The sequence below is a fragment of the Gymnodraco acuticeps genome, unplaced genomic scaffold, assembly GCF_902827175.1.
Source record: "Gymnodraco acuticeps unplaced genomic scaffold, fGymAcu1.1, whole genome shotgun sequence".
Classification (NCBI taxonomy): Eukaryota; Metazoa; Chordata; class Actinopteri; order Perciformes; family Bathydraconidae; genus Gymnodraco; species Gymnodraco acuticeps.
Window position 1 is genome coordinate 477495 of NW_022992300.1, and position 15313 is coordinate 492807.

The window sequence follows — 15313 nt, forward strand, 5'->3', positions numbered from 1 at the left end:
GTTTACTGTGTCCACTCTGCCCTGTTTTGGGTTGCACTTGACTGACGTCTTGTGCTGTAAATCTTGTTACACTGATAGCATTACAACACATAGACACTTGTTGTGTTGGTTGTTTACTCAGATCCAATGTTTTAACCCAGATTCAATGTTATTTGCATAGTCACATTACTCTTAACGTGTGTCCTAGTGGCATCAGAATACAAGCAATCTGCATTTTTTTGGGTCAGGATCAGTTTCCAACCACTCTCAAGTGGATTGCCCCTAAGGCGTGATATCCTCTTCCTCAAGCTTTTTGTTTTTCTTTCTGCATCTTCACCACTAACCTACTTATTTGATCTTTTTGTCCAGAAGCAGCCAAAATGTTTGAAGTAAATGGATTGTTTAGCCAGCATCTTAATCTTTCATAATCTGCACACCAGATTTGCTTTAGAAACGTGTTTAAGGCAACACATTTATGTCCTGTGTCCTTGTAGTGACCAGGGGATCCAGTGACTCCTGTTAGGTGTCATCTCCTGTCCAGCATACTCTCCTGAAGAGACCACAGAGATGCCCGAGTGTTCTAATCTCAGGAACGGCCTGATTGTTACCAAACTCCTTATTAACTATTGATGGAGAACACGAGTGCCAAATGGGGCACCGTGTGTCCACCAATCTATCTTGTCTTTGGGACGAGGGCATTAGGTGTTGGGAGAATAAAAAAGGATCCAAGACACATAAAAGAAGAAAAGTTGTTTTTTCAGATAGAAACCTTCACAATGGATTGTATGAGCATCTACAGAGGAGCTGGCCATTCATGGATTTTTTTTATAATTGAAGTGTTAGTGGAACTACTTTGATGGTTTCAACAACCAAAAGATAATTAAACAGATGAGGCAACAGAGGAATAGATATACTTGTATTTATTATTTGGTGGATTTGTCAACATGGACCCTCCAGTGCTCCCTCTGTCCCAGATGGATGTGGATGTGGACCTTGGGTTTGCCTTCTTCTTCTTCTTCCTGCTCTGCTTCTTCTTGTTGGTGACCATAGTCCGCTGCGCTCAGATGGTGCTCGACCCTTACAGTAATATCTCTACCGCCACATACCAGGAGGAACAGTCACAGGAGTGATTGACCTGAATATAAACACAGCAATGCCATGACGCAGTCTAAATACATTTCACAAATGAGTTGCCAGAAGCTAAAGACTCATTTGAGGCTTCTTTTATGACGAGTTAGTCCAGTGGAATTTTGTCTTTTTTACAGTTTTACTTTTGCATAGCTCATACTTAAATTTACAACATATATTATTATTTGTATATGTCTATCCAACATCTACAAACAATGTAAGTATGCAATGTAAATTACATGATGTACTTAATGTGCCTTATATGCTTATGAGTAAGATAAAATATGATTTCACAATTGGAAAACTCCTCAAAGACAGAGCATAGTTGTTTTGGTTTGTATGTGTGCTGTATATTCTGCACATGATGAAATATTTTACTGTTAATTTAGAAATTGGAAACACCAATGATTTCATGCAGGTAGGTCTTTCTGGTGAGATAAAAATAAATGACTGCAAGTCTGTATATTAAGATACTAATATATCGAAAATCAAAATGAGTACATGTAAAGTGTAAAGTTGTGTTTAACTGTAAACAATACAATTAACAATTCAGCAGAAAAAAATTGTCTCTGGTCAGAGCCTTTGCATTTAATCAGATTTAATATTTGCAAAAAACTTTATCATTCTGAGAATCAGCCTTGACTTAAACGACAGAGAACAGAAAAGCTGACTCCAACAGAATACTTGTGATTTAATCATTTTACCAGAATCTACATGCAGTGAAACACTTCTTAATAGACACAGTGGTAAATACTCTCCCTTTCAGAATAATTGGTCACAGATGTTTTACCGTTCTCCTTAATGGAAATACAATGCTCAACAGATGTTTCTCTTTTCCCCCCGAATGCTCTCACACAATGTTTTGGAGATATTGCACAAACTTGCATGCGAGTTGCTTCTCATCAGACAAATGTAACCCATTCCTGATCTTGTAACATGTATTGGTAATTTGTCAGAAGTGGATCTTTCAAGAGAGGCAGTATTACAATAATAAGAAAAGTAAATAAAAAGAGGAGACATTATTAATGTGCACCCTTAAGGGGTAAGAAATAAAGTACAGATATTAGTGATTGCTGAATAATAGACTAGTTGTTTAACATAATGAAAAAGAATAGGCCTAATGCTAAAATGTTTGAGTCATGGCACAGCCTGAAACACAGTTTTGTATCTGTCCCTATAAGTCCCATGCATGAAGTGCGTTGAAAAATATTAAATGACATCTAATCCTATGATGAATAAATGCACAAATTGTTACAATTGTACTCAGCCCTAACTCTGGGTGGATAGGGAATCTTATCTTATAATATATATATATATATATATATATTTATATTTCTTATTAGTTTATGAGAGGACTATCATTATTTGTTCTTTACTTTAAGCGGTTTTATGTGTTATGTTTACTTTTTGACTGAACCACACATAACAATAATAATAATAATGTGTTAATAAATATGTTGGCAGTCAAGTTATTTCAGTATTCTCGACTATTAAAAGTTAGGATAAAAACGATCCTGACATGAGAATATTAGGCGCCTCTCGAAACAGCGTCATGTAGATCAGAACACGTTTTATGTACCTGGGTAACCCGCGTGAGCAAAACAAAGAGCGCTCAATGGCACCGCCCCCACTTCGGGTAGCCTGTGAAGCAAAGCCTGCACTCCTCCTTGTTGAAGCTAGATGCTAGCCTTAGCTAGCTGAGCCTTTATTGTAAGATAGCAGAGAAGATGGAGAGCAGCGAGGGGTGAGTGTTGAATGCTTTTTCTGAATTAAGTTTACCGCTGATGTGTTTTTGAGAGGAACTCCAGAGGACACAATGCCGTTTGTTTCCAGAGACCTGCAGCAGTCAGTCAACTGAAGTCACTTTCTGCAGGCTAATGCTAGGCTAACGAGCTGCTCTCACTGGTATCATGCTTCAGTTTGTTGTCATTTAGCTGACCTGAATGATTTAATTTAAAGTGTCGGTTAGGTTGTGGTTATGTTAAATTGTCAGTTTCGATCTCTACCGAGGTAATATTTGGAAGTTGTAAAGGGATTTCGGCCCTTGTTGTGCTAGCCAGAAACGTTAAAAGACAAAGCTCAAATGCAGCTCTTGCAGTGGCTTAATTTACACTACATGTATTGCAATCGTTTTTTGGTGGGAATAGCATCAGCCCAGTCTCTCTGTTTGGGTTAACAACAACATATTGAAGTCGGGATGCATGAGAGGAAGAAGTGTAAACACGTGTGAAATGTGGCTCCACATCTCAGATATACACAGGAAAGAAATCAGGGATGCATTCATGTTTATTCTGGTAATCGATATATATACTGACATATCAACATGCAATTCTCATATGATTTTGCAGACATTACAAGCAGAGCTCTAACTAGGTTTGAGCTGTATGTGTGGATTCATTATTGAGGTAGTTTGGGATATATTTGTGTGTATGGGTATCACAAAGAAAAGTAGGCCACACACACACATATATATATATATATATTTTTCGCCTTATATGAAGGCGAAAAAACTGATAAGAAATGTGTATAAACAGAAGCATGAACATTGTAAAAGTAGCCACTTGATGAACTGACTCGTGTTTGCTGTATTTTGTTGAATCTTCAGTAAACTCTATTCTATTGGAACTCTTTTGACTTTTTGAAAGTTAAATAAGTGTTAACATAGTGTTGTGAAGACATCCTGCCCAACTTCAGAGATTTCTGCCGCAACAGTATTAGCATTGATAGAGGGGTATGATAAATCATAGATAAAATGATCTTACTGGTGAACATTTTTTAATCAAATAATTATTAATTGACTAGGCAAGGCAAGGCAAGGCAAGGCAAGGCAAGTTTATTTATATAGCACTTTTCAACACAAGGCAATTCAAAGTGCTTTACAAAAAATGAAAGAGATTAAGAAAAGGTGTTTTTATGAATATTAAGACATGCTTGCTTACATTAAGGTGATCATATACATTAATGTCATACTTTGTATTGTTGCTTGTTTCAACAATAACATCCAACACCCTGAACATCTATGTTATTGAGTTACAAAATGCTGGCAATAAAGGAATGCTGGTATTACTTCAAACAACAGTTTCGGTGCAATTCATCTTTAATGAGTGAGACCTGGAAAGACCTATATAAGTATGTTTCAATTATAACTACGTTTCCTATTTCTGTTTGTTTTCTCCTCCTCAGAATGGAGGTGGAAGGCTGGGACCCCAATCTGGAGGAAGAGCTGGGCATTTCTCTGGATGAGCTGAAGAAGTGGATTGATGAGGCTGTGGAGAAGAGTGAGATTGTGCAGAAGAAAAATGCTCAACTGACAGAGTTCAAGGAATGGGTGGAGCAGAAAGAGGAAGAGGAGTCAAAGACAAACGCGCTTCTCATCGATGCCAACAAGTACGTAGCCTTTTCCCAAAGTCCGATTATTTTAAATCATGGTTTTAGTCTTTATACAGTATTTATTCCATAAGGATACATATCTTCCTTATCTCAGTGTTTATTATTGTTAAGTATGTTATTGGTTGTTTGCATTTGTACTTTGTGGGTACTTGTTAAAGGTTTAAATGACAGGTTTCCATCACAATATGATACAGTATATGCAATACTTTGAACAACACTACGATACATCACAAAGTCTACCATGGTGTATATTAAAATGATAATAATGAATCAAATGATAATGTGTTTTCACTTTGCAATAGATGATATTTGATTGTTTGATTATTGACTTAATGGATCAATACGCCCCATGTTATTGTGCTACATTCTTTACACTATCATACTTAAGCATTATGTATAAAATCAACACAAACAGAATCATTGTCCAGGGACACTCTGCAGTCTGATGAAGATAAGTTATTGAAAGCTGACCTTGGTTAAATAAGTGGACATGTGTTCAGTGTGCAATTTATACATTTTTGTTTGACATTTTTCCTCAGATCCATATTGGAGTGTGAGAAGCTTGTGAAGGAAACCTACCAAAAGAACGGTCTTGTTTACCGAGAGAGCAGCTCGGAGGATGAGGGAGGCGGGGGGGGCTTGTTGCCCTCTGAAGTCATCGAGATAGACGATGACGAAGACGATGACGTCATTGATGTTGGCTGTTGTAAGTCGTTCTACTTTAATGGCGATGTAATTGCTACAATAGGAGGAAAACAATCAGGTTATTAAATATCATCTGTCCTTTATAATGTTTCAGTGGTTCCTCCAAAGAAACCCGGCACCCCTTGCACAGATCCACTGGTAAGAACAACACAAAGTTTCATTTCTTTGATCCCTTTACACTTCATGCTCAATGTCTGTTGTGGGCTGTCTGATTCATGTGTTAACATATTTATTTTGTGGCTCCAAAAGAAAAAAGCCTTTCTGGATGTGGCTATTTTAAATCTTAATAATTTAGAAAATGTTGTCAACTTATTTTTGACAAACACTGCAGATTTCTTTAACATATATGCTCATTTTCCAGTTCGTATTGTATTGTGTGCCTCTACTGTGACATGTTTAGATGCTTTAATCTTCAAAAAATACTTTTATTTTTCTCTTACTGCCTGTACTGCAGCACCTCTTTCCCACCATTTGTCTTTAACACCAAAATGTTAAAATATGCTCCCTTCCGATTATTTCCATTCTGTTTTTTTTTACCAACTGTCTCTCGCCCTTTTTCTACTGGAGTCTTTGTTGTTCTGCGTCATGTCTCTAAACCAGAGTCTGTCGATGAGGAGTCCGACGTATCCTGATTACTTCCCACTTGGTTTTAACGCTGTCCCAGCTGCCCACTGAGCAATGACTCTGACTGATCCATCGGAGGCAGACTCACTTGGATTAGCTGATCAGATGATCAAATCTGGCCTGGTACCATTTAAACCGTGTCTCTTCAATGAAGTGGCCCAGAAAATACCTTAAAAAATAAAATTATTCAAAAGCTTATTGCTGTTCTTGGGCAACTGCCATTAGCTGATATGTTTTCCCAATTAACAAGCGGCCACTACTTCATTAAGTTGTTTTCGAGCTGCTGCTATGTTAGACATACAGTGGGGCAAAAAAGTATTTAGTCAGCCACCAATTGTGCAAGTTCTCCCACTTAAAAAGATGAGAGACCTGTAACTTTCATCCTAGGTACACTTCAACTATGAGAGACAGAATGGGGGGAAAGAATCCAGGAAATCACATTGTAGGATTTTTAATGGATTAATTGGTAAATTCCTCGGTAAAATAAGTATTTGGTCACCTACAAACAATATTTACCAAAAATAGAACTTTTTGGTAAATACTCAATTAGACGTTTTTGGAAGAGAAAGAACGCTGAGTTGCATCCAAAGAACACCATACCTACTGTGAAACATGGGGGTGGAAACATCATGCTTTGGGGCTGTTTTTCTGCAAAGGGACCAGGACGACTGATCCGTGTAAAGGAAAGAATGAATGGGGCCATGTATCGTGAGATTTTGAGTGACAACCTCCTTCCATCAGCAGGGGCATTCAAATCAAATCAAGTTTTATTTATATAGCACATTTATAAACGATTTTTGGTCGAGCCAAAGTGCTGTACATATAATAAAAATAGCCTACAGCAGAGACACTTTACAGCAAATACAACAGCACAGATTGTTCAGAATATCAGTATGAGAAAAACGACACCCTCTATCCTTAGATAGAGGGTGTCGCATTGAAGATGAAATGTGGCTGGGTCTTTCAGCATGACAATGATCCCAAACACACCGCCCGGGCAACGAAGGAGTGGCTTCGTAAGAAGCATTTCAAGGTCCTGGAGTGGCCTAGCCAGTCTCCAGATCTCAACCCCATAGAAAATCTTTGGAGGGAGTTGAAAGTCCGTGTTGCCCAGCGACAGCCCCAAAACATCACTGCTCTAGAGGAGATCTGCATGGAGGAATGGGCCAAAAATACCAGCAACAATGTGTGAAAACCTTGTGAAGACTTACAGAAAACATTTGACCTCTGTCATTGCCAACAAAGGGTATATAACAAAGTATTGAGATGAACTTTTGTTATTGACCAAAAATTCACCATAATTTGCAAATAAATTCTTTAAAAATCAGACAATGTGATTTTCTGGATTTTGTTTTTCTCATTTTGTCTCTCATAGTTGAGGTGTACCTAGGATGAAAATTATAGGCCTCATCTTTTTAAGTGGGAGAACTTGCACAATTGGTGGCTGACTAAATACTTTTTTGCCCCACTGTATATACGAAACTGATTGTAGTGTATGCAGATGATGATGGCATGTTTACATTTTTTTTGCAGTTAAAAGATGCCTCGACAGCGCTACAGAAAACCTCCCAGCAGGTGCAGAAGTTGGTCCACATTGTCACCAAGCCTTCACTAAATGCTGCTTTGCAACGGTCTCCATTAAAGCCTCCACCGCAGTCAGGTTAGCACACACCTATTCCCTAAACAATGTTAGATAATCCACACCTGTGTGAAAGTAGATGTTATGTTAACAGTGTGTTTGGCTGTTCCTTCCTTCAGGTATTCAGGCTTCAGTGCCAGCAGTGTTTGTGTCCCAGGCTCCGTCTCATTCCATGACGCAGCCGAACCCAAACATCACAGAAGACGAGCTGAGAGTCGGGATGACCATTCTGGGAAAGAAACGCACCAAGACCTGGCACAAAGGCACCCTAGTTTCTATCAGCCCTGTGGGTACGTTACCAAAACATTTCATTCTTCTTTTATGCTCTTCAAGTTACCTGTAAATATAATTATTTATTGTACTTTGTATTTTATTAGTTCAATTGTGCCATCTATAAATAAACACACCCTCTGTTTATTTTCAGGAAATGGTGTATTCAAGTATAAAGTGAAGTTTGATAAAGGGAAGAGTCTGCTGTCTGGGAATCATGTAGCTTTCGAATATAACCCCACCCTGGAGATTCTGTATGTCGGGGCTCGTGTCGTCGCCAAGTACCAGGACGGCATCCTGGTGTGGCTCTACGCTGGAGTCGTGGCAGAGATGCCCAACAACAAGAACCGCATGAGGTCCGTGGATTTAGAGTTTAAACTAAGGCCGATTGTAGACAGGGAATATTTTGGCCGGCATTAAATCATTTTAAATTGACGTATAGCAAACATTTGTTGGTCCATTTGCATTTTGCTGTGCAAAATTGTGTTGCAGAATGACAACAAATGACCTTGAATTTAAACATTTATTGTATGTTTTCAGGTTTCTGATCTTTTTTGATGATGGCTATGCTTCATATGTCCACCTACCTGATCTCCACCCAGTTTGCCGACCATGTAAGTGCCAATTTCTCCACGTTTTCTTTCTTTTTTGTTATCTGTTGAATTGCTTGTCTACATGCATGAATTAATATACTAATTAAAGACTGTGATGATCCTTGTTCACAGTGAAGCGTACCTGGGAGGATATAGAGGATGCATCATGCCGAGACTTCATTGAGGAGTACATCACGGCATATCCCAGCAGGCCTATGGTGCTCCTGAAGGTCGGACAGATCATCAAGACTGAGTGGGAGGGAACCTGGTGGAAGAGCAAAGTGGAGGAGGTGGAAGGGAGCTTGGTCAAGATCCTCTTTTTGGTATGTTGGTGAGATCAATGATAAAAAGCATTTACTAGTTAAAAGAAGGATTTATGTTCATTGCCAGTACCTACATCAGATTGAAGTGGACCTATCTGTGCAGCAGTTGATGAAGCTTTTTGTGTTTATCAGGATGACAAGAGGAGTGAGTGGATTTACAGAGGCTCCACCAGGTTGGAGCCAATGTTCAACCTGAAGATGACCACCGCCAACACCCAGGAGAAGAAGCTGGCTGGCCAGCAGAGGAGCCGTCCTAACATGGGTACTATTTCAACCTACACCATTAATCCATGTCAAAAGCCCAATTTATAACAAGTTGATGCAGTGTTTTAAGGGGAGACACTACAGGTAAATGGTGTCTCGCCCAAAGAAAACGACCACCATTGTTATAGTGTTTCTGTTAATATCATGTTCAAGAACATTCATTCATGTGTTATGTTTTGTTTTTTGTCCACTTTAATCTTCAGGGGCGTTGAGGAGTAAAGGTCCAGTAGTCCAGTACACCAGTGACGGACATGTTGGAACTTCGGTCAAAACGCCGCAGGGCTCACCCAGCCAGCCTCCGCAGATATCACAACAACAATCACCACAACAACAAAAATCACAACAACAACAACAACAACACCAACAACAGGGTCCTCAGCCCCTTCAGCCACAACAAATCCAACAGATTCTTCCGCCTCCTCAGCCCCCTCAGCCTCTTCGTGTTGAGTAAGTGATGATTTCTGATCCAATACTAACACTCCTGAATCAATTTTTTTCTGTGGTGTATACTCTGCAACAAAATCTGAATCAACGGGGGGCGATATTCCTTTTTATATGAAACAATCTCGATAACAAAAATCTGTGTCTTCTTATGATCCAGTTAGAGGTTTAACGTCACAATATCCAAATAAAAACACTGAGAGAACACCATTTGGGAAAAGGGAGAAAATAATTGTGTTCATGTATTATACTGCACTGTGAAATCTTCCCAATTTCATTCATACTAATTTGAAATAAAGTGGGCGTTAGCTTATAAAACGTTTAATAACTGAAAACAGGTTTTACATTTTCCACCAGAGAGGGCAGCAAAACACTGCTTTTCTACCTGGTGTTAAAGTACTCATTAAGTCCTTCTCAAAGTAGCATAATGTTGGGCCACTTTGGGGCAGCAGAACAACCAAAACACACATATACCTGGCACACCTGGCAGTGGCTTAGTTACACAAAATGTGAATTGATAGATAACCTTTTCTACACATTTAAAAGACTAACATTAACCTTTATCTGGATTCATGTTTTTGCGATTTTTCCTTTTTTTTGGCGATACATTTCAATACAATATTCATTATTTTTGGTTTTTCAGCTACACCAACTCCTGATGGAAATCACTAACCATTGACCGCTCTCACATTACACATGTTTGATGCTTAGTCAATGAAAGACAAACTGTTGATATTTGGAGCTTTAAACCTAGACGATAAGGGCAGTGGAAACCTTTGATACTGACTGACTGTCTTTCTCTCCTCGCTGTCTTCAAGCAACAAACATCAGATGGCAAAGAAGAGCACCTCTCCGTTTATTCCAGGGATAGGAGGGACCCATGCCTCCAAAATCATGCAGTCTCTTTCTGCCAGCCCCATGAGGTGAGTCCACCTCATAATTTGTTCTAATAAGTTAAAGGGCATTTTAAGTATATTCCATATTTGATTTCTCCTGTTAAATGTATGAAGGGTACTCTGAAAACTTAGTATGGTTGCATGAAAAACGAAAAAACCAATCGTCAAACTAGTCATTTGTCATGCACATTTAACATAACTTGCGACAATCACTACATATTTGTTGTCAAAATAGTTGAACATTATCAGTGGCTGCGCAGATCTTTCATCCATGTATTGACATGATTTCTCAATATGGGAAACATAAATTGACATAACTATAATAGTGAATCAGTTCAATTGCATTAGCTTGACCTTCAGTGCTGTATCAAGATGTCATCCCTTTCATACTAACGAATGTGTTTTTTAAAAGACTAACTAAATTAATCTGATGAATCACTTTATTTTGAAGTGAGGAGTAGGTTTGAGGATTTTTTTTATTTAGTGTGGATTTCAATGAATATGAGTACAGACATTCAGAGCTTTATTCAAAAACATTTGGTACAGTCCTAATAAGATGCTGACCTTTTCTCTTTTTCTCTTTCTTTTGTCGATCCATAGTGCAAGAATGTTGAGCACCCAGGATATTGTTGGTCCCACTTTCAAGCAGTCCTTTCCGAGACCCCCCCTTCTGGTCTCTTTCCCCCCTGCTATTCCCCACACGATGGCCGTTGTCCCACATCAGCCCTCTTACCGCGCCTCCACGGACCGCATCTTCTACCTGGCACACTCCTGTCAGCCCGCATGTCTGAACCGCGTCAGACCTGTAAAACCAGACGTGCACCGAGGGAAGAACCCCCTCCTCACACCTCTACTGTACGACTTCAGACGCATGACGGGACGGCGCAAAGTTAACCGGAAGGTAAATATGAAGGAAGAGTAGTATGATGTAGTAGCTGTAGGAACGACTACCTAAATTGAATTTTAAAACTATTGTCTTCCTCTTGTCCACCCCTCAGATGTCTTTCCATGTGATCTACAAGGCTCCGTGTGGGCTTTGCCTGCGAAACATGGGGGAGATCCAGCATTACCTCTTCCAGACGCGCTGTGACTTTATCTTCTTGGAGATGTTCTGTCTCGACCCCTACGTGCTCGTGGACCGGCCCTTCCAGCCACAGAGGCCCTTCTATTACATTCCAGACATCACTAATGGAAAAGAGGACATCCCCCTCTCCTGCGTCAATGAGATCGATTCCGGCCCGCCTCCGAAAGTAGCTTACAGTAAGTATTAAATTCACACATTTTTCTTTTTAAACTATCCACCCTAACACTAACAATAGCATTAAAGTGCAATTATAGATCCATGGAGTACTATTTTGTTTCTGAAAGGTATTTTTGCAAGCCTTGAGCTTTCATCCTCACCTGCATGTACAACATATACATTAATAAATGATTACATATCAATGCAGCTAAACTTTTGCTGACCCTAATTCCTTTGCCTCCTCTCTTCTCTTCAAGGTAAAGAGCGGATTCCTGAAGATGGAGTATACATCAACACCAGTGCAGACTTCCTGGTCGGGTGTGAGTGCACCGACGGCTGTCGAGACAAGTGAGTGGAGCCATCATTGTTCATATTCCTCAGACTCATCACAGTATTCTGACCACATGTCTTTATTTCTTTGTTAAAGGTCCAAATGCTCTTGCCACCAGCTGACCCTTCAGGCTACAGGTTGTACACCGGGGGCACAGATTAACACCAATGCTGGATTTTTGCACAAACGATTAGAGGAGTGCCTCCCTACAGGGTCAGACTTTTACACACACCATTCAAAATGACATAAGGCTGTTATTTCTTCTTCTCCCTGTATGAATGTTTCTCTCCTGCTCTCTTTCCCTCAGGATCTACGAGTGTAATAAGCGGTGTAAATGCTGTGCTGAGATGTGCACCAACAGGCTGGTGCAGCATGGTCTGCAGGTGCGTCTCCAGCTCTTTAAGACCCAGAACAAAGGCTGGGGCATCCGCTGTCTGGATGACGTGGCCAAAGGCTCTTTTGTCTGCATCTATGCTGGTGAGGAAGGGGAACAATCTTGGAAGGATAGATTTGACGGAATACAGGCTCATCTTAAGTTTATTCATAACAATTCAACAGGAGATGATTTGATTGCAAGGTGACTCACTTCTTTATGTCTTTCCCTCCCGTTTTACCAGGTAAAATCTTGACGGACGACTTTGCTGACAAAGAAGGTCTAGAGATGGGCGACGAGTATTTTGCCAATCTGGACCATATAGAGAGTGTGGAGAACTTCAAGGAGGGCTATGAGAGCGAGGCTCACTGCTCGGACAGCGAGGGGAGCGGCGTGGACGTGTCGAGGATAAAAATCCAACCCTCCGCTTTAGTAACAAATAAAGCTGGAGGGAGGCTGCCCAGAAAGGGTGAGTCCAAGCCCAAAGGTGAGAGATCAAGATGGTGCATGATGGACCTGGTTAGATTCTCAGCTGTTTTTCCTTCTCTTGACCAAGGCTGATGCATACTCCTTCTCCTCGTGATTTTAAATAATGTGTTTCTTTATCTGTTATAGCCCAAACCGCAAGCTCGGGAGACAGCAATGACGAAGATGAGAAGGACTCAAAGAGCGAAGACGAAAGTGACAGTTCGGACGACACGTTTGTGAAGGAAAACTACTTCAGCTCCAGCTCGGTGTGGAGGAGCTACACCACCCGGGGTCAGGCCAAGGGCAACAAGGAAGGTGAGCTGGAGGCAGCTTTAGGGGGTGTGGGAGGGCTGTGGTTTTATTTGAAGGCATAGTTGGACAAGAAACACTTTTTTGTTCGGATTAAACAAATGAGATGTTCATTAGTGAATTTGAGGTGAATTTGTTCCAAGCCAGCCTAAAGGTTTCCAGTCGATATGCTATGTTAAGCTAACAGTGCTCTGACTCCAGATCCATATTTACTGTAGAGTCATTGCAGTTATGATCTTTATTCTTGGAGAGAAATAAAAGAAGGACATTTCAAAAATATTGAATTATTGTTATAAAGACCTGTGGTGTCCCAAATCAAAATTGCATCAAACAGAACACAAAATGACAAACGTGTTAATCTTTTACAATAAAATGAACTGGTAAAATGGAAGAGTATTTGAAACTGGAAGATGTAATCTCTTTATTTGTATACACACCTCTCCTTTCCTGCCCCAGGGAGTCAAGACAGTAAAGATGGCTTGAGCCTTTCAGCAAAAGGAACCGATGAGGAGAAGAATCCGCCGTCCATGCCTGAGGAGACGGGGAAAAGCAAAGTGGCTTTATGGCTCACCAGCCAGGGGCTGAAGAAGGTGAGTGCAGAGAATAAGGTTATATCGAGCTCTTTGTGGACAGCCTTTTTTAAATAATTTGCCCCTCATTAGACCTTTTTGTTATGTAAAAGGTGGCTCTTATTCCAGGAGATGTTGTGCTGTAGTTGTCAATGATCGATTGATTGATTTATTCCATTACAGGAGTCCGGGGACGGCAAAAGGTATGTTGGACTTACCAAAATATGCTTAAATAGATAAATATTTATTCCTGATTTCAAACATGTTGAACACCAGCTCTTGACCGCTGTGGTCAACAACATAACGTTTGATTGTTGTTAAGAGAAATTGTGTGTGTCTTGTGTGCAGTCAAGTGAAGTCAGAGTCGGGGAAGAAGCAGGATGTGATGACTCTCTCTGACAGTGATGATGTTCAGACCATCAGCTCTGGATCTGAAGACAACAAGGAGAAAGAGAAAGTCATCCCGGGTGAGGAAGAGAGAAATGTTAAAGCACTGTATTCACATCACACAGATATTGACCACATGGTTTTAACTTTTTATTTATTGTCGTTTTGCTGCTGTTCTGTCTCAGGTGTGACTAAGAAGCAGGTAGCAGTGAAATCTACTCGTGGGATCGCTCTGAAGGGCAGCCACGGCATGATGGTGAAAACGGGACCACCTGGAGGCGGGGGAGGGCAGGGAGGTCAGGGAGGGAAAACAGGAAAGCAGGGACACACTGGGGGAGGCGGGGAAAACACTTACAAAAATTCCCGCCTGTTCTTTGACGGGGAAGAGTCCTGCTACATCATTGATGCCAAGTTGGAAGGAAACCTCGGGCGGTACCTCAATGTAAGTGTTTAATCTACAGGATCTCAGTGTGTATCCGTTAGAGGTCAATTTAATTTATTTTCCTTTGTATTCAACTTGTATTTGACCCTCTCGTCTACTCTTTGTCTTACAGCACAGCTGTAGTCCTAACCTTTTCGTCCAGAATGTGTTTGTGGACACGCATGACTTGAGGTTTCCCTGGGTGGCGTTCTTTGCCAGCAAGTGAGTGTTGGAACAAATGTTAAGTTTGTCACAGATCCTTTTTTCAGAGTCTGAGGAAAATTAAAGCAGTGAGGCTTTTGGGGATTTTAGGGAATTTATATTTTGAAGAACAAGCTTTTAAACTGGAAGTGATTATTCCTTATTTCACATAATTGATCACCGTGACCACCAGCTTTAATTCCAGAAATAGACAATTAGTTTAGTGTTAGTGCAACATTTTATCTTTATTTTAACATCCTGCTTGTGTCCCTGTGCAGGCGGATCCGGGCCGGCACGGAGCTGACGTGGGACTATAACTACGAGGTGGGCAGCGTGGAGGGGAAGGTGCTGCTGTGCTGCTGCGGGTCCACCGAGTGCAGAGGGAGGCTGCTGTGATCCTTCTCTGCTTTATCTGTTGGAAACTAGAAGTCCTTTTAACTCTGTAACTTTGTTCTGTTTTTGTTTGATATTTTTTAAAGTTGATCCATGCATTTTATTACAGCTGTTTTGCGGCTTTATTTTATAAGAAACATGTTTCCTGATGTGTCTCATTTTATCCATAAATCTCTTTCTTTACACATGAATAAAGAATAAAATGCAATGTTTCTTCAATGAACCTGAAGTGTTTCTTAACTGTCGTGAATCAACATTGGGTATAATAAAAAGTATTATAATGATTAATTAGATGTCTGAAAACACAAGAAATGGTACAATTTCAAGGTGAACCGGTTTCATTATTATCGAAAGAAAATTGAAGAAAGA

The 15313-nt window shown here is 40.2% G+C and overlaps 1 protein-coding gene across 4 annotated transcripts; it reads left to right on the forward strand.

Moving 5' to 3' along the window:
- The first annotated feature begins 1066 nt into the window (after positions 1–1066).
- On the forward strand, positions 1067–15167 carry setdb1b (SET domain bifurcated histone lysine methyltransferase 1b). 4 transcript variants are annotated; one of them, XM_034208053.1, is made up of 25 exons: positions 1067–1324; positions 4291–4494; positions 5037–5203; positions 5297–5340; positions 7360–7486; positions 7585–7755; positions 7890–8091; positions 8276–8349; positions 8461–8651; positions 8784–8913; positions 9119–9362; positions 10175–10279; positions 10853–11153; positions 11251–11512; positions 11750–11840; positions 11920–12036; positions 12131–12300; positions 12441–12683; positions 12812–12979; positions 13430–13563; positions 13726–13745; positions 13891–14009; positions 14115–14371; positions 14484–14572; positions 14830–15167. In XM_034208053.1, the coding sequence occupies exons 1-25, from the start codon at positions 1299–1301 to the stop codon at positions 14945–14947; spliced, it is 3774 nt and encodes a 1257-aa protein (XP_034063944.1). In that variant the 5' UTR covers positions 1067–1298; the 3' UTR covers positions 14948–15167. The 4 variants fall into 4 exon arrangements, with proteins under 4 accessions (XP_034063944.1, XP_034063946.1, XP_034063945.1 ...); XM_034208055.1 differs by having other exon boundaries at positions 1068–1324; positions 12441–12665; XM_034208054.1 differs by lacking the exon at positions 1067–1324 and adding an exon at positions 2699–2851 and having other exon boundaries at positions 14830–14947.
- Positions 15168–15313: the final 146 nt, after the last annotated feature.

What these genes read in the sequence shown, in the direction of transcription:
- setdb1b (XM_034208053.1), top strand. Translation starts at nt 1,299, where the DNA reads ATGTCTATCCAACATCTACAAACAAT. An exon ending in GAGGAGCCGTCCTAACATGG is followed by an intron (nt 8,914 to 9,118) that starts GTACTATTTCAA and finishes TTTAATCTTCAG; the next exon opens with GGGCGTTGAGGAGTAAAGGT. An exon ending in CCAGCCAGGGGCTGAAGAAG is followed by an intron (nt 13,564 to 13,725) that starts GTGAGTGCAGAG and finishes ATTCCATTACAG; the next exon opens with GAGTCCGGGGACGGCAAAAG.